This window comes from Phodopus roborovskii, unplaced genomic scaffold, assembly GCF_943737965.1.
Source record: "Phodopus roborovskii unplaced genomic scaffold, PHOROB, whole genome shotgun sequence".
Taxonomy (NCBI): domain Eukaryota; kingdom Metazoa; phylum Chordata; class Mammalia; order Rodentia; family Cricetidae; genus Phodopus; species Phodopus roborovskii.
Window position 1 is genome coordinate 16,770,742 of NW_026125295.1, and position 24,415 is coordinate 16,795,156.

General features: G+C 41.8%; 1 protein-coding gene across 3 annotated transcripts in view; it reads right to left on the reverse strand.

Moving 5' to 3' along the window:
- Cpne4 (copine 4) overlaps positions 1 to 24,415 on the reverse strand; it is a 443,660-nt gene that overhangs the window by 19,055 nt on the left and 400,190 nt on the right. For all 3 annotated transcript variants that reach the window (XM_051205851.1, XM_051205863.1, XM_051205859.1), the window contains exons 11-13: positions 14,937 to 15,070; positions 4,789 to 4,843; positions 3,492 to 3,543 (exon numbers count right to left, since the gene is read on the reverse strand). In XM_051205851.1, the coding sequence (XP_051061808.1) occupies positions 3,492 to 3,543; positions 4,789 to 4,843; positions 14,937 to 15,070 (241 nt within the window). The remainder of the gene's footprint in view (positions 1 to 3,491; positions 3,544 to 4,788; positions 4,844 to 14,936; positions 15,071 to 24,415) is intronic.

Below are 24,415 nucleotides of genomic sequence, written 5' to 3' on the forward strand. Positions count from 1 at the left end.
AACTGTCTCTATTTGCAGATGATATGATAGTTTACATAAGCGACCCAATAAACTCTACCAGGGAACTCCTACAGCTGATAAACACCTTCAGCAAACTAGCAGGATACAAGATAAACTCAAAAAAATCAGTAGCCCTATTTTTTTCAGACGACAAAGAGGCAGAGAAAGAAATCAGAGAAACATCACCCTTTACAATAGCCACAAGCAACATAAAGTATCTTGGTGTAACGCTTACCAAACAAGTAAAAGATCTATATAATAAGAACTTTGTGACTCTAAAGAAAGAAATTAAAGAAGATACCAGAAAATGGAAAGACCTCCCATGCTCTTGGATAGGTAGGATAAACATAGTAAAAATGGCAATCTTACCAAAAGCAATCTACAGATTCAATGCAATCCCCATTAAAATCCCACCACAATTCTTCACCGACCTTGAAAGGATAATAATCAACTTTATATGGAAAAACAAAAGACCCAGGATAGCCAAAACAACCCTATACAATAAAAGAACATCAGGAGGCATCACCATTCCTGACTTTAAGCTCTACTACAGAGCTATAGTTCTGAAAACAGCCTGGTATTGGCATAAAAATAGACAGGTAGACCAATGGAATCGAATTGAAAATCCTGATATTAATCCACGCACCTATGAACACCTGATTTTCGACAAAACAGCTAAAATTATACAATGGGGCAAAGACAGCATCTTCAACAAATGGTGCTGGCACAATTGGATGAGGGTGTGTAGAAGACTGCAGATAGACCCATGTCTGTCGCCATGCACAAAACTCAAGTCCAAATGGATCAAAGACCTCAACATCAATCCAGCCACATTGAACCTCTTAGAAGAGAAAGTAGGAGGTACCCTTGAACAAATTGGTATAGGAGACCGCTTCTTGAACATAACTCCAGGGGCACAGACACTGAAAGAAACAATTAATAAATGGGACCTCTTCAAACTTAGAAGCTTCTGTAAGGCAAAGGACACAGTTGACAAGACCAAACGGCAGCCCACTGACTGGGAAAAGATTTTCACTAATCCTATATCCGACAAAGGGCTGATCTCCAAAATATACAAAGAACTCAAGAAACTAGTCAACAAAACACCAAATAACCCTATTAAAAAATGGGGTACAGAACTGAAGAAAGAATTCTCAATGGAGGAAATCAAAAAGGCTGAAAGACACTTAAGAAAATGCTCCACATCCTTAGCTATCAGGGAAATGCAAATCAAAACAACTTTGAGATACCATCTTACCCCTGCCAGAATGGCTAAAATTAGAAACACCAGTGATGACTTATGTTGGAGAGGATGTGGAGAAAGTGGAACACTCCTCCACTGCTGGTGGGAGTGCAAACTCATACAGCCACTTTGGAGATCAGTATGGCGGTTCCTCAGGAAAATGGGAATTAGTTTACCACAGGACCCGGCAATCCCCCTCTTAGGCATATACCCAAAGGATTCACATCAATGCAACAAAGACATCTGTTCAACTATGTTCATAGCAGCACTATTTGTAATAGCAAGAACCTGGAAGCAACCTAGATGCCCTTCAATTGAAGAATGGTTAATGAAGATGTGGCACATCTACACAATGGAATACTACTCTGCAGAAAAAAATAATGGTATCTTGAAATTCGCAGGCAAGTGGATGGCACTTGAAGAAACCATCCTGAATGAGGTAACCCAGTCACAAAAAGAGGAACACAGTATGTACTCACTCATATATGGATTTTAGACCTAGATCAAATGATCACCAGCCTATAATTCACATCACCAGAGGAACTAGGATACAAGTTGTATTCTAAGAGATTCATATAAAGTCCCTCACAGAACTGGGAAGGGACAAGTCCCCCAGACCTCAGGTATAGTGGGGGAGGACAGCTAATGGAGAGAGAAGTAGGAGAAAATGAGAGGGAGGAGAGGAAGGCATGTGCGACCAGGAGGATTGAGCCTGGTTAGGAATGGAAAATAGGAAAGAGAGAGAGAGACAGAGACAGAGAGAGAGAACATAAAAGAGGGAGCCAATATTGGTTTGAAGATAAAGTTGAACACAAAGAAAGGTCGAGGGAACTACAAGACTGCTCCCAATTAACAATCTCAGCTTCCGTGGAAAGGCTATCATAAATACCCTTCCCCGGAGAGTGAGATCAACAACTAACTTCTCCATGGAGTCCTCAACTAATGCCTGTTGAAAACAGGAGCAAACACCCATACATAAACACTGAGTCAAACTAGAACCCAGAAGCAGATGGAGAGGACAAGACCATGCGGTAGAAGTACATAGAGACAGCTTACCTGAACAAGGAGGAGCTAAGGGCCACTAGACTGATAGCTGGGAAGCCAACAGGGGGTCTGACTCGGACCCCCCTGAATATGGGTCTCAGCCAGAAGGTCTGAGCAGTCTAAGAGACCTCAGACAGTGGAGCCAGGATGTATCCCTGGTGCACAAAAGGACTTTGCAAACATATCCCCCATGGAGGGATAACTGCCTTATTCTAGAGATAGGAGAGAAGCCCTAGTCCCTACTTCACAGGACCTGTCAGATCTACATGACCCCAACTGGATGGCATTCCCCTACATATTGTATTGTGGTGGGGGGTTGGGAGGGGAGGGTGTTTAGAGTGCATGGGAGAGGGTAGAGAGGGCAAAAGGGAGGGAAGGAGGGAGGGAAGTCTTGTGGGAGGGAGGGGGGGGGGGGGGGGGGGGGGGGGGGAAAAATAAAAAAAAAAAAAAAAAAAAAAAAAAACGCCCCCACACAAAAAAAAAAAAAAAAAAAAAAAAGTTAGGAAAAAAAAATATTTTTTTTCCTACAAAAAAAAAAAAGAGGTGGTGTCTCCCTTCCCTGCTTTGTTTTGTTTTTCCCCCGCCGCCTCGGGCTGAGGCTGGGCTTATCTTCCTTTTAAAATTCCAGAAGAAAGAGCCGTCCTCCCTCCAGCTTCTATTTTTTTTTTTTTTTTTTCTCTCCCGAGGCCGCCCCCCCTTGCCAGCAGGTGGTGGTATGGAAAGAGCGCCGCAATTTTCTAAATATTTATTATTATTTTTTTTTTTTTTTTTTTTTTTATTTAAAAAAAAAAAAAAAAAAAAAAAAAAAAATATATTAAAAAAAAAAAAAAAAAAAAAAAAAAAAAAGAGTCGAGAAGGAGAAAGAAGAATGTCTCATCCTGATCCACCCATGGGCCATTCTCCTCTTTAAAAAAAATTAAAATTAAGTTTTAATAAATTAATTAACTGAAGCTAATTGAGTGATTAACTTTAGTTTGACTAGAAAGGTTTTAGTGAAAGCTCAAGATCTCTCCACATTGTCTCTTCCAGGGTGTATCATCCCACTCTATAGTGTAGTCCTCAATTCCCTGGGGAGCAGCGTGGCTCATATGGATTCTCAGAGCCTGTTTCTGTGCTGTGGACACTCACAACTGAGCTGCTACCCTAGGAGAGATGTACAGGTTCAGGCTCCGAGACACTGACTTTCTTTCCTGTTGTGACTTACCTGCACACTCTGGATTGTCTTCATTAAAGTTGATTGCGAAGTCATGAGAGACCTAGGCACCGATTAAAATTGTAAAAGAGGAAGAAAGGAAAATTACGACTTGCACCCAGTAAGGAGGCACTGGGGGCTCAGGGTTTGCAAACAAAGGGCATTACATTCTTTGTGAGTTAAGCAGCAGGCACCATTTTAAGCCATTATACAATCAATCTGAGATGGAGGGTGAATTCTCAGCTCCCCGGGGAGCTGAGGTGACAGGAAGATTTTCCAGAATCAGACAAATGCTGGCAGGAGGGGAAGAAAAGCATATTAAAGAAAAAGAGAAAAGAAAAAGCTGACTACAGATATTTTCTAGATTCACCTGGCCACAGACGGAAGGGTTAAAGTTGGATGAGCTCTTACTCGTGCCCACCTATGTAAAAAACTAAGAACTCAATTAACTCAAGCTGACTGCTAGACTTGGTATTGCTTGCAGAGGCATTGGCTAAGCTGTTGACATTTAAGGGTAATTCTGACAAACAGAATTACAGTGCATGGGGATCTTCATGTACACATAGGTGAAATAGAGTGCCTTCTACTTATGAAAAGAACGAATAAAGCAATCTAGCCTGAAATCTTCCATCACAAACTTCCCTGCCTGGCAGTGCCTAAGCATAACGTTAGCTAATACACTGTTTGCTATTTCCTTTCCCCTAAAATCTGATAAAAAGAAATGGGACAGTCTGACATCTGGACAGTTTTATTAAATCACTTGGAATTTTATGGAAAATTCCATTTCAAAGGTATTTTTGACCATTAAGTCTCTTGGGTACTAAAAAAAATAGGTCATCTCATTACAAGACAGACACCTCCTTTCTTAGTGGGAGGTCACAGCTGGTGTGTGCCCACCGTCCCTTTATCCGCCACAGATTCCAGGCAAGTGAGCTGACCGCCAGCTGCCCTATTTGGTTTATTTATCTTAAAGTTTTTCTTTAGCTAGCAAGATCTCCCTTTGTCTATCCAACTTATATACTACACACATTACCATTGGCAATGGTTAGGGAGATCTGAATAAATACAGTTTGAATCTCTGGAATTCAATGGTTTTGGGTGTTTTCTCAGTCTCTCATAATGACAATAAGTTAAATCAAGGAACCTTGTAACTGGCCCTTTAAAATACATACCAAAAACACCAAGAAACATTTTTTGGGGGGAGGGTCAAGGGCACTCTTAGACCACCATAGTGTCACAGAGAGCAAGAGCAAGATTTCTGAGATGACTTTCCACAGTGCAGTACAAGATCCTACCTCTGCTCACTCACCGTGTACTCTGGGGGTATCCTGGCGCCAAACCCAAAAGCCGGGAACATTTTGTCACTGGAATTAAATAAAAAAGAAGCCGCTTCATTTATTCATCTAAGAAGGAAGAGAAACATGAGCCTGCTTAACCTCACTAGGACATGTTGCCAAGCCAAGTGCTGACTCATGCAATAGCATGGATAATCAGAATTAAGAGACAGTCTTTACTGTTCATTACAATACCAATGCCTGGCCAAAACCATGATTTTCTGATTATCAACATTATCAACACACACACACACCATCTATCTATCTATCTATCTATCTATCTATCTATCTATCTATCTATCTATAGTATTAAACATCTACTAGCAATTCTAGGACCTAGGTCCCCAAGTAGGCAACAAATGAGACCTTTCTCTGTAGTAGTGATCTGAAATATTTGTCCTGGGAGAAGGCATGTCCTTCTTGTGCCATGTACCTTTGTTTGTCTTCTCTCCTAGACAGAACACAACTGAGACTTTTTGTTGCATTTTTCAGTTATTCCTAGTGTTGGTCAAGGGCAAAGAAGGAATTCAGATTAGGGCTCACCTCTTCCTCTGTAGGAAATGAGGACATTCAGCCTGGGCCAAGCTCAACTTTCTGAGTGACTTCAAGAAAATCAAAGTAACAAAGCCAGATTTTCACCCATCCCTTCCTGTTTTAGAAGTTGTTAGCAACCCACAACAGCTTTGCCAAAACCCTCCAGCATATACAGTAGATTCCACAGGAAAGGTTGCAGATCTAGAGAAACCAGAGTTCTCTAAAGTGAGGGTTGAACTCCCTCGTCTCCTCATAGCTGTGTTAAGCCAGGCTCTGTTGTATTTTGCATCTAGGACATGCTAGAGAAAGTATCATTGTTGATAACTAAGAGACTCGAAGTAGCTATAGAGGATTAGTCACAGCTCTAAGGAGAAAAAGAAAATACTCCTGGTCCTTGGAAAGATTGGAAGACTTTGCTCAGCCCTTTCTTCTTAGCCAAAAAAGAGAGGTAGGCAAGGGAGGTACCTTGCTTGCTATGAAAACTTTCCTGGTTGGAGCACGGGTCCTGGATCTCCCACAGCAGTAATGCCTCAGGAGTTAAAACTGAGAAGCCTTGGAGGTGTCGCATCCTTTACTTTCTTTTGATGTGTTTTCTCTCTTTTTTGGGAGGAGTATGGTGGGGGTGTGTTTAGATCTAAAGCTGTATCTACTTCCAATCACTAACCTAGTACCCAGTGCTTTAATGATATTCCTTTTATACCTGCTAAACCACCCTTGGGGATTTGAAGTTTGCTGAGCTTCGTGTACTGTTATGTAACTGAGTTTGGAGAGTATGATGGTAGGGAAAAGGCCTCACCTACAAGGAGAATAATTAATGCTCCAGGAGGGCTGAACTCTCTGAAGTCAGCCACCATAAAGCTTCCACTTAATAAACATACTGAAGAAAAAACTCCAAGCCTAGCACAATAGATTTAAAGTCCGTTCCTCCCGTTTAAAAATAAAAGCAGTCAGAAAAGAGTGTTATGCAATGAGTCAGGGAGAGGAGCTGAACAAAAGGAAGCTTTAATATGGGAACACTTCAAAGAAGGCAGATCTGGATCCACCTGGCATTGAGCAAAAGGGCCATTAACAACTGTTTCAAGAAAAATACAGGCAACACTGTGCACCTGGAAATTTCGGAAGTGTATCACCATACTGGTAAAGGCTACATTTCTTACTATCAGAGTAAAGCAAAAAAAAAAAAAAAAAAAAAAAAAACAAAAGGGTTCATGTCCTTCTATAGTGATGTATCAGCTGTCCTTAGTTTTGTAGAAAACGGCCATGTCCAATGTCCAAATATCTCCAGATGAGAAATCCGATTTTAAGCACATTTTCACTCCCTCCACTAGGGAAACACTGAGCTAAAACAAGACGTTAATACACATGGAAGGATGCATTTTACATGCCAATGTACATGCCAGAGGAGGTAAATGAAAACAAGATGGCTTTTCAGAAGCCGGGCAGTGATGTTTCATGCCTTCAATTCCAGCAATCAGGAGGCAGAGGCAGGCTGATCTCTGTGAGTTCGAGACCAGCCTGGTCTACAAGATGGCTTTTCAGAGCACTTGGGGGTTTGATGAAGGCCATTTTCCACACAGTCATCTTAAAACTGAAGTTCATGGATAGAAATGCAATAGTCTTCTGGGGACATGAGAGTGTTTCTTTTTAAAACAGAATGTGAGCATTCAATTCTTCGATTTCCATACATATCCTCTGCTGAAATTGGGAACATTGGTGATGGTGAGACTTGCTCTCCTTAACACCTTTCCCTTCATAATCCCTCTTTATTTACCTTGTCTGAGTCTCAACTACCATGTTGTATTGCTTTAGAGAACAAAAACTGATGTGTCAAGTAAAGGATTCAAGCACCACATACTGAGTACCAAGATTCAATTCCCAAACACAAGATTCAAACATCAAGTAAAGGGAAATTTCTACAAAATTCAGTAGGAACCAAATCTGCAACTCAGGTTATTGTCAATTTCACTTTAAAAATTTCTTGGGGCTGGATGGTGGTGATGCACACCTTTAATCCTAATACTCAGGAGGCAAAGGCAGGTGGATCTTTGTGAGTTTGTGGCCAGCCTGGTCTACAGAACAAGCTCCAGGTCTACACAGAGAAACCCTATCTTGAAAAACTAAAATAAAATTACTTGGGGTGTAGCTAAGTTGTAGAACAGCTACCCATCAATCTCTAACACTGTATAGAAGAAAGAATTTAGGATATGTTGTTGTCAGTTATTAAGTTATTAGGATAATTTTTAGGGAGCTGTTAAGATAGCTCAGTGGATAAAGGTGATTGACCTCACCAAGCCTGATGACCGAAGCTTGATCTAGTCCTGTGACACACATTGTAGACGCAGAGAACCAACACCTGACAGCTGTCTTCTGACATCCACATGTGTACTATGGCAAGAATATCTGGAATAGTTTTAAAGATTTATTCTCTTTTTAATGATCTATATGTGTGTTTGTTTGTCTATGGCATGTACATATGAGTGCAGGGGCCGTGGGAGGCCAGAGAAGGAAGATCTCCTGGCTCCTGGTGCCTTGAGCCTCCTAATGTGGGTTCTGGGAACCAAACTTAGGTCCTCTGCAAGAGCAGTATGTGCTCTTAACTGCTGAGTCAGTTGTCTCTCCAGACTCCATCCCCTAAATAGGTTTTGATTATGAACTCTTATGGGAATCTGAGGGGTGGTTATGTCATTGAGCAATACTGTAGGTTTAAACCCACTTCACATATGTGTTTATAAGAGCAATTTCTTACAATATATATTGACACAGGCAAAAATGGGTTAGAATTGATGCTGGGTTCTATATTGTGAGCAATAAGTAGCCTTATCTATAGATATATAAACAAACTGGACCCCCATACACACCTCCACACACACTATCTGTTTTGTTGAGAGCTGATTTCCAAAACCTTTGTACTTATATACAATAATGAAGCTCTGAAATTAACATATGAATGCTTTTTTAGATCAATAGTATTCAAGTCAAAACTGTAATAAAAATTTAATCCAGAGATGTTTTTAGAATAGTTTGAATCTCTTCATAAATGAATCATTTCAGAAATTAAAAATTACATGCATAGAATATCCTTGTTTTCCTTAGACATGTGCTATGTAATGACCAGCAAACTCAATTTATAATGATACACGAGGACTAATGAAGAGATTCAGAAGGTAGAATGTCTGTCATACACAAAGCTCTGTTTGATGCTCCCAAACACTAAATCAAAACTGTGTTGGTTTTAAAAATGATGCACTGGAAGCAAATTCTATGGAGGAGGAACACAGAAAAGGATTTGGTAAAGAAACAAAATTCTCATTTGAAACTGAAGAGCTGGTTCAGGTATTTTTTGTAAAAAAAAAAAAAAAAATGACTGTCAATATCCAATCTGCATAGAATGTAGAGTCTATTGGGCAGTTATAAGAGTTACATGAGAGTTTACTTTTAAATGTCCATATTTATAACACTTCAGAAGTTTCAATTCTTATCACTATTTTAAAACATACACCAAATAAAGATGTTTTCAATAAAATAATGTGTGAAGGCTGCATACTTTTACAGAACCCTTTCAGAGCCAAATGAGCAAAACACAAACAAACAAAGCCCCTGAAGGTCATTTGTGCAACATGACCTTTAGATCTGACACTATAATCCTTTTGTGTTCAGTTCATTTTTTAAAGACTGAATTTTGAGTCTTTTAAGATCACTCCCTCCACCACGGACTGTTTACCACAGGTAGAGAGAGCTTCATGGGCTCTGCAAAGGAAACTAGATGTGCCTTCAATTTGCATTCAAAAACATAAATCTCATGAGAACAGAGATACAGTGCTGTGTAGGGAGATATTCACCCTACATAGACCACGCCCATTGGGGGGTGGAGACAGGGCCAGTGAAAATCCGGATCCCACTTCTGACACCAGATATTGATGTTTAATAAGGATCAGGAGAAACAAATAGACCGAATAGATGTTTACTCAGGGAGAAATAACTTACAACATAGACAGATGAACACCAGCAGGTTCCTGGTCCCAAGGATGCCTGGATGTACCCCTGTCCCCATGCTTACCCCATGCTGAGAGCAAGAGAGCTCTCCACGCCCCCTTAGTCCCCCCAGGTCACATCCGGCCCTGTCTCCACCCCCCAATGGGTGTGGTCTATGCCACAGGTGCGGACAAGGTGAAGATCTCTCTACAGTGCTGGGTCTGAATGCAGGTCTACCTGTCATCAGGGCCCTTTAAGGATACATCATCACACCATTCCTATCACCCTTGTTGACTCTGTTCTACACAAGAGGCTGATTTGGTCTTAATGATGCAGAATGAGAACTCCATCTACGATCTCGGTACAAATTAGCTCAGGGACCCCTGCCAAGATTTTCTCCTTATTCACCCTTCTTCCAGCAGGACAGGATGGGCCCTTCCTTCCTTTACACACTCTCCATCCTTACACAGGAAGGCTTTTCTGGGCTATGCTCACCTGGGACTGTGTTGCTTTTGTGTTTTTAAGATACAGTTTCTCCATGTATCTCAGGCTAGCCTTGAACTCCTGGGGTCGTCCAGCCTCAGTCTTGCTAATGCCAGGATTCCAGGGATGGCTTATTGGCACACCTCTGTGTCCCACCAGACTGAGCTACATGTGGAAAATTCTGCCACGCTGCCTTTTGTTTTTGATGCCCACACAAGGGGAGGGGTATCCAGGAGTTGCAGCGGGGATGTTGACATCCTAACTGACCCAGCACTCTGAACCTAGTGGTGGTTCTAGGTGCATAGGAGGCGGTGAAATCAGTCTGGGGTGGGGGGAGACCTAAGAATCAGTATGTTCGATGCTTACCAGGTGAGGGTTTGGTGTGCAAAGATGAGAGCCCTGACGGGCCCAAGTGAAGATTGGCAAAGGACCCCCACTTTCTGCTGACCAGCCCAGGGCTCTGCATGTCTAAATGCCTGTCAGAGTGGGTTTGAGTTCAAGCATGTCCCCTAACACAGGACCTAGCACACTCATGCCTTGCTTCCTGACGCCTCTGATTCACTCTGAGATGGCAGCTTCTCTAGATCAGCAGTCTGTGCTCACAGAGTAATGCATTTGGTCTCTCTGTTCTCTCAGTTACAGACAGGCTGCCTTCCCTTTCTCCTCCTTGCCCTTTCTTTCCTGGGATTAGGGACTGAAGTCGGGTCTCATGCATGTTAAGCAAGTGCTCTACCACTACACTGTAACTCCAGTTATGCTTTTACTTTAGTTTTTAAAAAATTTGCCACAGGGTATCACTAAGTTGCCCATGCTGGCCTTGAACTTGCAGTCTTTCTATCTCAGTTCACAAAGTAGCTGGGATCACGGGTCCAGACCAGGCTTTCATTAGAGGACAGTTCATGTTTTCTGATACCCGTAGCTATACTGGCCTCAAGAAAAGCATGCCACTTTGATTATCTGTACACTGTGTGAAGACATATTGCTGTGATTGGTTTAATAAAGAGCTGAATGGCCAATAGTTAGGCAGGAGGTTTAGGTAGGACTTCTGGGCAGAGAAAGAGAGGAAGCTGGAGATGAATCTAGATGCCATCAAGATGCAGAATGAGTTGAACGTATAAAATGGGAAAGAGGTAAAACCCTGGTGGTAGAACATAGATTAATAATTAAAAAAAAAGGTTGATTTAAGTTACAAGAGCTAGTGAGGCAAGCCTACGCTAAGGCAGAGCTTTCATAATTAATAAGAAGTCTTCATGTTGTTATTTGGGCTGGTGGCAGAAGAGAAAGTCATCTGCAGAGGTGTATAAGAAGAGTGCATTCTATGAATGTGAACTCTTGAAGCTGTGTCTGCAGAGACTAACCAATCAGAATTCCAATATTGAGGAGACATTGGGATGTTCAGATCCAGGGGCTAATTGTTTATCTCAGGCTAACTTTAGCTCCTGGAACTACCCAATAAAAACACTTGGGATCTGTTGGCTTAGCAGACCCACTGGCTTCCATCAACCCAAAAGCTAAGAATATTATCACATAACAACTTGGGCCTTTAGAAAAGCCTCCTTCATCTTGTAACTGCCTTACTGGTGTACCTACCAATGTATTTTAAACTTGCCCTTGTTCTGTGAAACTATAAAACTCCACAAGACTGTTTCCACATTGGAACGTGTCACATGGGGTCACCCAAATCTGTGTTCTCAGGCTTCGGTCATTCAAAATGGCTCCAGAGCAAATTGTCTCCCATTCCCTTTAAGATGGGAGCTCTGGTGTTTGCCTTGACGGTGCTTACTGGAAGTGTGCTGCAGCAGGGGATGTGTACATGTGTGTGCCCCGAGGTGTATGCAAGCATGTGCATGCATGCAAGTACGTCTTTGTGCATGTGTGTGCACATACTCATTTGTGTGGGCAGTCGAGGTATATGGGCTTGAGTTGTCCATTCAGAGGGTGAGGGATAGCATAGGCCAGCAATATTATCTTCTGGATTTGGGGACAGCTATCTTGTGGTTGGGAGAGCCTCCCTTCAAGGCCACCTAGAGAAGAGATTTATGTACCCCTCAAGCTGTTCTACTCAATGGGTCACCTGCTAATAGCCCAGTAGCGATGACTGTACAAGGCAGAGAGAACACCCTTGGCTGTCAGAGGTAGAGAGATTGCTAAGGCTCACAGGAAATGAAAACCCTGTGTGGCTGCAGGAGGGGGGTGATGCCTTCTGTCAGTTTTTATGCGAGTGTTTCTTTTTAAGCACCAACCTTCCTGACTTCGATGCAAGAATAAATTAATTCCAGAGCCCTGACTTGAAATTTCCCAACTCTGCCTGTCTACCATCTATCCACCCACACAAAAGAGAAACTGCCCAACCTCTTCAGCTTTCAAGACAGCAGCTTGCATTCCAAGCTCTCCCAGGGAAGTCTCTAAAAAAGCATGGAGGGTTTTTTTTTTCCCAAGCCCTTTCTCTTCTTTAGAATTTGCCCATTTTAACATAGGGCTGCCTTCTTTAAACACAAATAAAATGTTGCTCTGCTGGGCTACCCAATATTGTTTTTCTTGTCTAGCTGGGCAAGGTGACTTCAGACTTAACTTTTTAAAATTTAAGGAATCGTTTCTAATGACTCTTCATGTAACTCCTAAGGTGGCACATCTTATGTTTATATAAAATCTGTGTTTTTGAGAGAATACAAGATATCTGTCAACTTTTGTCTGGTTTGCATCCTAAAGGGATGAATGCTTTAAGAGATGTCCAGGCACTCTCACTATGGTGTCTGCATTCTTCATGTGAGGCAACCAGGAAATGGGAAATGAAGACACTCTGTAGGGATTAGCAATAGAATCTTCCAGATGATGGACAGGTGTCTGGCCCAGCAAATGAAGGCAATACAGGACCAAGATGCAGACTCTAGATTTCAGCATCTCTTTGTCTTAACAACTTCTCATTCCACTCTCTGGAATTCAGTATTGGATGCCTTCTTCCCTGCAGGTTCATAGTTCTTGTAACATATTCTTTATATTCAGTTTTTAGCCATTTATTTTACTTTTATTTTGCATGGGAGAGGATCTTACTATGTTGCTTAGGTTGGGCTTGAGCACAGTGCCTACCTAGCACTCTACTGGGAAAGCTACCTTCTATTATATGCATCACAAGGTCCAAACATTAGTGCTCCTGAAAACATTCTCTCCCTTCTTATCTCCTTGTCTGTACACACAAGATTACACTGGATTATTAACATGCTTGTGTGTGAGTGAAGGAAGACATGATTCCCACTCCTGTGTCTTAGGGAAGCTTGAAGAAGTCTCCAACACAGGGTAGTTGCAGTGTTCCAGACCCTTTCCTCCTAAGTAAGGATCTCCACCTGATACAAATCCTTCTAGAAACTGTCCCTAAATTGGAGCCTGAGGAAACCAGAGTTATCTTCCTACACAGGAGATTAATTAGAATGGCTTACAAGCTGTGGTCCAGCTAGACCAACAAATGGCTGTTTATCAATGAAGAATCCAAGAAGCCAGTAGTTGTTCAGACCACAAGGCTGGATGTCTCAGCCAGTCTTCAGTATACAAGGGAATTCTGAAGAAGTAGGCTCTAATGCCAGTGAAGGAAAGGACAAAGAGCAGAGCTTCCTTCTCCCATGTCCTTTATATAAGCTTCCTCCAGAAGGAATGGGCCACGTTAGAGGTAGATCTCCCCACCTCAAAAGATCCAGATCAAAATGGGGCTTCCCACTTTAAAAGATTTAATTAAAAAAAATCCCTCAGAGGTGTGCCCAGCTGCTAGGGTTTTAGTCAATTCCAGATACAGTCAAGTAAACAACCAATAATAGCCATCACCACACAGTTCAACAAGGTAGCTGAAAACGACTTTTGAGGTGCAGCAAGAGACACTGGTGAAGAATTTTATTCATGTTTATTGCTAGTGATGTCACAGAAATATCTAATCTACTGTCTAGGTTCCCTATGGCATGTTGGAGTATTTTTGCTGACCAGGCCTGATACAGAGACCTCAGCATGCAGGAGACTGATTGGACCTTTCTTACAACCAGTGCTGTGGGTTTCACAAGGGTGTCTTGTTTTGCTTTTGCATGGTTGTTACCAATAATGAACTCAAGAAGAACAGAAATCACATTATGGGTTGAAATTTCTCTAAACCCAGAGCATAGAGTTGCTTTGTTTTATTTTCTTGGATTAAAGGTCAGCTGTTGTTTACAGCTCATTACTGACTAGCCTGGTTGCACAATCACACCAGGGGGTCCTCTGAGACCTGTGTGTTTATGTTTACATTGGTTCTACCTCAAAAAGCCTTAAGCAAATGTCTGTACTCTATCCCTTTATCTGGTGACACTGCAGTGACAACCCAAATCCAGCATTAGTGCAGTTATGTCCATCACTCCTCTCAGGGAAATACTTTGGCAGGAAAGGCCAGCATTTCTCATCAAGGATAAATAAATACTACTGATTGGATCTCAAGATCATCTCTGCATACATGTGAATGCACACACACACACTCACACACACACACACACTTTCCAGGCCTCACAGATATGCACTTGGGCAGACACAGATCTCTGCCAATAGCTTCCAAGATCTGAAACAGTGATGATAACCTCAATGTGTAAGAAGATAGTGGTCCAAATAACCATCTCCCTGTGTGATAGTGTACGAATGACCTAGCTTTCCATTAGCTGTATTCTTTTAAAAGTGACAGCTCTCATGTAAGAGGTCTAAAGTATAGAGAATAAATGCAGCAACTCCAAGACTCCAAGACTCAGACAACCAAGAACCTTCTTGGACCGTAACTCTGGTTCAGCAGGTCAGGGATGATGCTGGCCCATGAACAAAGTGTGAGTAGCAAGGGCAACTTCACACTAAGCCCACACAATGGAAGTTAGGTTGCTAACTAGTGACTTCACAGACCTAACAGAGCAGAAAGCTGAGGGAGGGAAATGTCGGCTCACTGAGGTGAAGGCGGCACCAACTCAGTTTCTCTGGGCACAGAATGAAATATCGGGAGCACACTTTTATTCTCTTCTTTCACAAGCCTCTACATGAGATGTCGCTGGAAGTGATTGCCACTCTTTTGCCATGAGTCAGCCAATAGCTGTGGGTCCGCGTTTGAGAGGTAAGACCATAGCGGATGCCTGAAGTCTCTTACCTGTCATAGTCTTGGCAAATCTCTCCCACCGCCACCAAGGCCTTTAGGTACTCATTGGGCTGGTACGGGTGGATATAGTGCAGGGAACAGCTGTTCCTGGGGTCTCCATTAGAGGCAGTGAAATCTATAGCTACCTGGAAGGGGAAAACCAGAAGAATAGGCGAAGTTAGGTCAAATGCATTGCTTAGGAATCTTGACTAACCTGGAGAGAGGCATGGCCTCAGACAGAGAAAAATATAAAGAGCACACGACATATCTGGCTCTTCAGAAAAGTGAGAGAAGTTAATTACTTTGCTGAAAAACTAGTTATTAATTGGCTGAAGGTCTTTCTGCAGTCTTTTATTACCCCTGTCTCTTCCAGACCAAATGGAACTTGAGAAAGCCCAGTCTCATTGACCCATGACTCCAGGCAGCCAGGGTAAGGGCAGAATATTTGTCTCCAGTTTTACAATCCACTAAGAAAAGGCTTCTGTGCTCCATGGGCAGAACGGTTCCATCTACGAAGGATAGTCAAAACACTTTATGGTCAAATTCTGTAGAGAATGCTGTCTCCCGGAGAAAGCCACTTTTTGTATTTTTCCATGAGTGGTCTGTGGCAGAGATATGATTAAAGTGGTTTTTAACATATTTTCTCCCAGGAGAAACTCTGCCTTTTATGGCAAAGCATTCTTGCCATTCATGGGAGAACTCCTGCCTGCAACAAGGAACACATCTGGGTAGCTGGCCGTTTCAAGTAGGAACTACAGAATGAAAGCGTCTGTATGGTCACTGAATAGTTTTTACTCTTTCAACTTCTTCAGTTATTATATTTTAATTCAGCATAAAAATGCATTTCTTTAGGGTTTTTTGGTACATAAATTTCATTGTATTTTATTCTTAATTTCCTTCTTCTGTGTAGTGAGATATTCACTTTGTCTGCATATGTGGCACTGACCTCGCCCATTGGGGGTGGGGCCAGGGGCCAGGGGCCAGGAGCTCTCTCTTGCTTGTAGTACAGGGACAGAAGAGCATCTGGAGGCATCCTTGGGACCAGGAACCTGCTGGTGCTCATCTGTCTATGTTGTAAGTTATTTCTCCCTGAATGAACATCTATTCAGCCTGTTTGTTTTTCCTGATCCTTATTAAACCACAATACTCTGTCTATGCCTTGTGCCCTCTCCTGGATGATTCCATCCTTCCCCAAGTCAGCCCCCTCTGCTTGTTGATCACTTTTATTCTATTACCCTCCTGTCCCCCTATCCCTTAAGATTTCTTCTTCCTCTCATGGTCCCTTTTCTAGTTTCATCACACACACACACACACACACACACTTTTAAAACTAAGTTCCATATAAAAGAGTTAACATGATATTTGTCTTTTGAAGTTTGGTTATTTCACTTCATGTAATGATTTTCAGTTTGCATCCCGGTAGGGTTATGATTTTGCTTTTCTTTATGGCTAAATAAAATTCTGTTATGTATCCCACTTTTTTATCTAGTGATCTGTTGGGGGAACATCTAGTTATTTGTTTTCTTGGTGAAATTTCCAAGAAATTTCTTGAGTTGGAATTTCTTGAGTTGAAATTTCTTGTGTTGGAATTTCCAAGCATTTTAAATCTGCATTTTATTGATGGTTAAAGATGATGAATAATTTCAAGTATTTATTGACTACCTGTATTCCTTTCCTTCTGTATGTTGTATGATACGTGTGTGGGTACATATGCATGTGTGTGTGTGTGTGTGTGTTGGCCCAAGGTCAATGCTGGATACCTTTCTTGATTACTCTGCATCTTCCTTACCTCTCTACAGGACTTAGTTAAAAACTAATTTAGGAAGGATTCAATGTTATTTTCAGAATACCTGTTCATTTTTGATAAGATATATCTACTGACAAAGTAGAAAGTGTGTGATAATGAAGATCACGGAGAAGGAACTTACCATACAAGGCATCCTGACTGAATAATCAGGAAAAGAGACATAACTTCCAGGAAAACTTTCTCTACGGACTGCTCTTTTGGCATTGTTCCTTTGCATGGAACTGTAAGGTAGACATTGTTGCTTTTTTATTAATAAGCATGATGCTCAAAGGTGTTGAAGGTCATATAGGTGCCATAGGGTAGAGCTGTGTTTAAAGCTACATCTATGCGCCTCCAAAAGCAATGCTTAGTTATTACACTATTACTCACCTAAATGAGCACTGAAGTCTCTGTTTAAAATCCACCAATAGATGACTGGATAAAGAAATTGTGGTATAAGTATACATATATACAATGGAATCCTTCCCAGACAGGAGGAAGAAATTATATTGTCTGCAGAAAAATGGATGGAACTGGGCTCCTGGTCATAAAGCAAAATAACTCAGACTCAGAAAGCCACATATTTTCTCTTGCCTGTGGATCCTAGATTTTAGACAGATACATAGACTCACACACACGGATGAGAAAGGAATTACAGTGAGACTGTCTTGGCAAAGGAAGATGACTATTAGGGGAAGAGAGAAAGAGGAAGTCTGGTCATTGATTTTTGTCAAAATATACACCATGGATGAATGAAAATGTCTTTATAAAACCTATCACTATGTACAATAAATATACAACAAAATTTAAAAAGATCCTCAAATCTCTAATGGGGTATAATATTTCCCATTAGAACATGTCTAGAGGTAGAGAGACTGCCAGGTAGGAGGCAGGATGTAGCTGTGACAATTCAGGGATGTGGTCTTGAATCAATCAGTTCTCTGTGACTAAACAGTTGTTGGGGGGAATGGGAAGGACAATCCAAAAGTGTGTGGCAGATGGAGAAGAGTGGGAAGACATTCTACTGAGGATGGATGAAGGTGGTCCCAAAGAGCCCTGAAATGCTGTCTTCTGAGGTGTGCTTCACCCTGAAAGTGAGAACCAATCTTCATAAAGACAGAGAAGGTGATGGAAGAACCTCCTTCCAATCAAGCACTGTGATGGGAGCCAGTGGCAATTAAAACCTCCATGAATTCTGAGCAGGAGACAGGAAGCACGCTGGGATCCACTCGTGAGGATCTTGTCTGACATATGGTCAAAATATGTACAGAAAATTCTAGAAAAGTAGCTCTAACAGGAACATGCAAGAGGTGCTCAGAGACTAGACGTGGTGGTACATGCTGTTAACTCCAGCACATGGGAGAGCAAGCTGACTCACGAGGGAGAGATGCAAAGCAAGGCCAGCCTGGGCTACAGAGCAAGAGATGGCATTTATCATACCAGGGTAGACCCCTGGGTTAACTAAGTTTAGCTCAGAGACCCACCATTCTCAACCTTTTCCTTACAGATAAATTTTGGAGATAACATTGCCTTGCATATACAACTGAGTTTAAAAGGTAAGTCAGGGCTAGGACGGCCAAGTGTGAGGTCACTCCTGTTCTTCCCCCCGAGACAAGCATTTAAACACTCTTGGAAACCCTGAGCTTGGTGTGATGACACATACCTGTAATTTCAGTGCTTAGAAGGATTATCATTTTAGACCAGCCTGGGCTATAGAGTGAGACCTTGTCAAATCAAAGTCAAAAGCCCAACAACCATCCCTTTAGGAAATTCCAGAGAGCATTGCAACATATGACCATTTCCTTAATTAAACATTATCTGAAAGAATAAATCACCGGTAAATGTTGACATATTTTTGTTGCTATTTTTTTTAATACTGCTGGAGGTCTCATGCCTGCTAAGCTACCTAACTTCTGTTCACAATACCCTCACCACTGCACTCTTCTCAGTGGAAGGCATCCTGTCTGTGCCTCCTGACTGCCAACATATGGTGAAAATCCATCTCAGGTCTTCATAACCCAACTGAAAAACCTGAAATGCGAAGAGTATTAAGTGACAGCAAATACATATTGGTGGCTTGATATGAATCTAAAGGATGAAATCAGGTAAAATGGATGGAGAAAAACACCCATAAAGAAAAGCAGCAACTAAAGGGACAGAAGGGTCCCCCATGTCCTCCCCAGGCAGGTAAGATGCTCGAGCTGGTCTCTGAGCCTAGGTGTGTCACCTGATTTCATGATTTGCAGAGAAATGTGTATGTACCACATTGGAATGAACAGACACAGAATTTTAGCAATCATACATTTAACACATCTTAGAGCTGAACTGGGGTGCACAAAGATGGGCCTATATTGTAACCCGCAAGAAACCCTGTTAGGACATTTCTCTGAATCCTTCATCCTCAGGCTTGGAAGAGTCTCACTATTTTTTTTGATAAGCTATGGTGGAGCAGAGATACTGTTGAGAAGGGGATTGTTACCAAACACATTCAGGGTGGGAACTCAGTAGGATTTAGTGACATAGTTAATGTGGAGTTGGATGTCCAAGGAAGAGGAAGACTTATTTGTGGCTAGAGAAGGTAGTGCACCTGCTGGACAGCAGAATAATAGGAGGCCAGGGTCAGAAGGTTAGAACTGGGCTACTTGGTTTTGGTGGCCTAAAGCCCGTCTTTGGGGGAGTCTTCATTTCCTGTAGGATTAGTACCTGCATCTATCTATGTTCAGAGAGGCTGTCCCAGCTCAGGAACAACTGGGACAGGCTTTAAAATCTCAACTGGTGAAGAAGGAATTAACCAATGACCTGTACCACCTAGTATTTCCTGTAGTTGCCTTAAAGATATTTTCCCATGTGCTTACATAGCAATGGACAGTCTTAAGCACATAGCAGATAGCAGCTCTTTTTTTTTCTTCTGCCAAGCAATGGTTTCTAAAGTGTCCCTCCAGAAGATAGAGATAAAATACCCATCTTCAGGAGGTGGCCTTCCACCAGGGGTTTTGTGCTCTTTAAAGTTAGTTATGGTGGGAAGAGAAGGCAACGAAAGGTTAGATTTATTTTATTTTGGAAAGCAACAGGGGTGGAGGGCAGTGAAAGATGGGATTAAGTTGAGAAATAAAAACGAGGAAATGACTGGAAATGCCAGTTTGTGGAGGTGGCTGCAGACACCCGGATTCTTGAGTACCAGCAAGCTAGCAGACTCATTTTCTGATGGAAGGCACTTAAGAAAATCTGGTCTTCTGGCGTGTGCTACAATATTCTCAGCAGGCAGCTGAGAGCAGGCTCCTGGGAAGCTCCTCACATTTAGAAGCAGATGTGTGGAAAGACTGTGAAAATGGGCCATAGAAAAAATGCCAAGTGCTCCCCGGATGCCGCCAAGTCTCTGGCATGTAGTGCTGCTGTTTCTGGAAAAAGGGAAGATGTGAAGACTAAAAGCATCTTTGGACACTTAGGTTTTTTTTTTTTCTTCACCAAACAACCCTATTCTTTAGATGCCTGCCTATCCCTGGACTAGCTACTCATTTGTGGGAATCTGTTGGACACAAGCCACTGAGAAGCAGAATTTAGTTAGTTGCTGAATCGCTTATTACCTGGAGCCCATATGTATACTGTCACATTCTGAGGCAGCTTTAAAAAAATTAGATGCAATTTAGGCTTATGCCATATACCACACAATAGGAGATGTGGGTTTTGGTCATTTTTAAGTGATAAACTTAACTCTTCCTCTCTGATTTCCACAAAATTCTACAAGGTGGTCATGAAATTAAAAAAAAATAATATTTCCCTGAAACTACTTGGTCTATTTCTTGAAAATGGTAAAACATTTGCCACCTTTGTCCATTGTACCCTGGCTATGTGTATGAGTTCAGCAGGTAGGGCTCACTCTTCTATTGCAGAGTCCACCAGTGTTTATAACAAAGATTTAGAAACTTAAGCCAGGATACTCAGTAGCCATAAGACATGTTAAATGTGCTAGAGTAAGAAAACATTTCCTGAGAGGTGATGAATAGATACTCCAGGGTTTAGATTTGGTGGTAAGGATGAGGGAATTCATATTCAGCTTCATTTATGATACCATATTTTACTACACACACCATAAAACCAGAGGGAAGTGGAGAATGGCATCTTTAATTTTTATCAACACAAATCACACAAGTATCCATACAAACATGCCAATAAGAATTACTCCTCAGGATTCTATAGCTTACTAAGTGATTTTTGCTTTACTTTCGGGTCATTTTTTACAATGTTTCCTCCATCCATTTTGTGCTGCTATAGTCTATGTCACTTACAGATAATAGAGACGGAACAGGATCATGGGTGCAGAAGCTGGGGTATACAAGAGCTCACCACTAGACCCAGGCCAGGGTTATTTTACAGCCTCATCCCATTGTGGAAGGTCAAAGAGCATGAGAGAGGGTGAACACAGATGCATTCCCTTTTATAATTTGTTATAATTATACTGCATTATAATTCACCAAGAGGGTGAAACCTTTATGACCCATAAACCTTCAGAGAGATGTTTGAGCTCACTTCCCAATTCTCTTGCTTTGGGATTCAATATGCTTCATAGGGATACACTTGAACTATAATATATGTATATGCATATGCATTATATATACCACCCATAGAGGCATGCTACATGAAACCTATTACGTAGCTATACTTCCAGAGTCATTCTAGTTTTCTTTTGCTCAGTGCTGTCATAGACATGCCTTCATGTGATTACCTAGTCCTTGTAGTTGTAAGTTAACATGGCTGCATTAAAGTCCATTAAAGATGAAGTACTGTAGTTTATACAGTTGTTATTTTACTGATGTACATTTAAGCTGTAAAAATTGCTATCTATGAAAATTTATGTTACAATTAACATTTTTATGCATCTATAAAAGTCACAGTTTTTAAAGGAAGCCTTTAATTGTCCTACCTTCTCCTTTCCAAACACTTCATGGCACCTGTCTCTTCTGCATATCTATAATTGTATTTTGTCTATGAAGTTCTAGTATCTGGTTTTATTTTTAGCTGTAGTGCAATGTGTCAAACCAAATGCTCTCGCTGTAATCTGTTTCACCTCCATTCACCTCCTCCGAGACTGAGACACCACAGCCGATCTTGGTTCACATATCTCAGGAATTCTCATGAGGCATATATGAAAGCTCGTCCTCAGGGGTGCTCTCAATTTTCCATGGTTGTGTGTAAAATCAAGTGTGCACATTTTCTACTGAGATAGCATAGGTTATGGATCAGGTTCTCAAATGTTCTAGTGACCAAAAAGAAATCATTGACCAAGGCTCCCTTTAACATAATTTGTCTTAGATCATGATGTTTGGGGTTGAACCCAGGGCTTTCGCATTCCAGGGAAATACTCATCTCTGATCCATACCACAGCTCCATTGGGCATCTTTGTCTTGTTTCACTTCTCTGATTATTGCCTGACTCTAGGTCAACTCTGCTCCTCTAAGGCTCAAATTGCCACCCTCCTTTCCTTTCTTGCCTTCCCTTTGTTGTTGGCGTTCACACCTATGATGCCCCCTCTTAGTCTTCTATGTATACACTAAGCCAGGGTCTCGCTTACCTTATTCTGCTGAAACTTGTTTTGAAGATGGCATATGCCTGCTCATCACACCCCTCAGTCCCTGCTTATTCACTTTCATGCTTTTCTTTAGCACTTGTGATTGTTGTTGTGGTCTTGTAGCTCGCCCGCCCCCAGCTGGCCATTTGAGTTTCTATACTTCTTTGCTGTCTCTTTCCTTGCCCATGGGTGTCTTCTATGACTTCCTGTCATTGGGTCCCTTGTCTTTGTTCTTCTCTTTGTCCATCTCATCCAGATCGAGAAGCATGCAATTGCGTCTGTTTCTTGGAACTGATACTTGAATTTGTAGGTGCCATCCACTGGGACACTTAAACATACTTCCAACATATTCCAAAGAAGATTCATGTGTGCAGCCATCTTGCATTTCTCCATGGACAACACTGCTATGCTTTGCCAGGTAGGCACCAAGTCCAAGTCATACTACTCTCATTTGCTTCCAAAACCTCTTCTCTGTATCCGAGAGCCAGGCTCATTGCCTTTCTTTCCACACAGCCCCTTTACTTGCTGCCACACCGAGTCTCCCTCTTGTCACCTTCCATCAACTCTGCTGCATCTGCTTTCATCTTGTTTCATCTTCCACACTCCTCCCCTACCATCAGTTGCTTTTGATGACAGTATTTGGTAAACACCTCCAGATTCACTCCTCTGAAACACTTGGTTATTGCTTCCTGTCCTGTTCTTGGGCCACCTGAACACTCCATTATGTACACAATTACCCCTGCACTCAAACCATCTCAACTTCTGACCCAAAGATACATCTCACCACGCCCCTAAATACACCTTGCTTTTCATATTAACACAAATAAGCTTCTAGCATTTATCATTTGAATTCATGTACATAAATACTTAATTCATGGAGTGTTTCTCAAACCAAATCCCCAGGGCCATATTTATTTATGCACCTTGTTCTTTCAGCTAACACTGGCATTTTTTTCTTGAAAGTTTAGGGTTAAGTAACAGTATTTCAAGCAGCCTGGTGTGGGGAGTGTTAAAGCAGCTTTACAATGTTAGCTTGAACCAGAAGCCCCACGGAAGAAACAGAGTCTTCTCTCAGCCCTTATATGATATGCCAGATGCTGACAGTCTCTCCAGGAAACTCAGAATAGGTGACTGGGGGGTGGAGTTAATAAAGGGACAGTCCACTGTGTGGAAAATGTTATATAGAACCAATAACAAAGGGTAGGAAGGACTGTTCCTAGACCTCATCAAGTAGAGTATGAAGGGCACGGCATGTGGTAGGAATGGTGACCTGTGTATTAAAAAGGGTCACCGTTTCCAGTATGGAAAGAAGAAATCAAGAGAAACAAAGGGCCCAGAGAGGGCAAAGGGCAAAACCCAAGCATTGGACAAACCCACCATTGGACAGACCCAAGCAATAGCTAAAAGCAGGAGGACCTGGCTAGCACAAGTGCTTGGGATCAGACAGGGGTTGGGGAGCAAGTGTGTCTGTAGTATGAAGTGGAGAATACCTAGAACCTTGTGCCATCTCTGACCCCTGAATATCACCCTTCATTCTTTCTTATGCCTAAAGCTACTGGTCTTGCTCAGCAGCCATGGCTGCATCATGAGCCAACGAGAATCTTTGCCTTTGGGTGATACAGGAGTATAACTACTTTCCTCCCTTTCGTCTCTTCCCTGCCGTCTCCATGCCTGGAAGTCTTTCTCCCCTCACTTTTCAAGTCTTCTCTGCCCCCTTCCTTCCATGATACAATAAAGTTACTGGATGGAATACAAGCACCATTAGACTGAATTAAACTGATGCTACTTTTAATAACTTGCATTACACCTTAAAATTTATATTAGGTCATATTGTAAGAACTTACAACGAGGAAGAACTTTATAATGAGAAAGCTGGCTTAATTTTGGAACCAAATGCCATTGAGCAATTGATGCATTTTCTTGGAAAAACATACAGAGAAACTAGGACCTGGTGTGCTGTTGATGGCAAACACTGAGGTAGCCTCTACCCAGCTGGGGAAGGTTAATAAATTGGGAAAATAGAGGAAAACAGAGCGTGAAAGGTAACTTTCTAAAGCCAAGCAGCCACAGGCCTGTGTGCAAGTGTAGACCCTGGTAAACTGACCAGTGGAAGGTCACACATTAAGAATAACTGGGGAG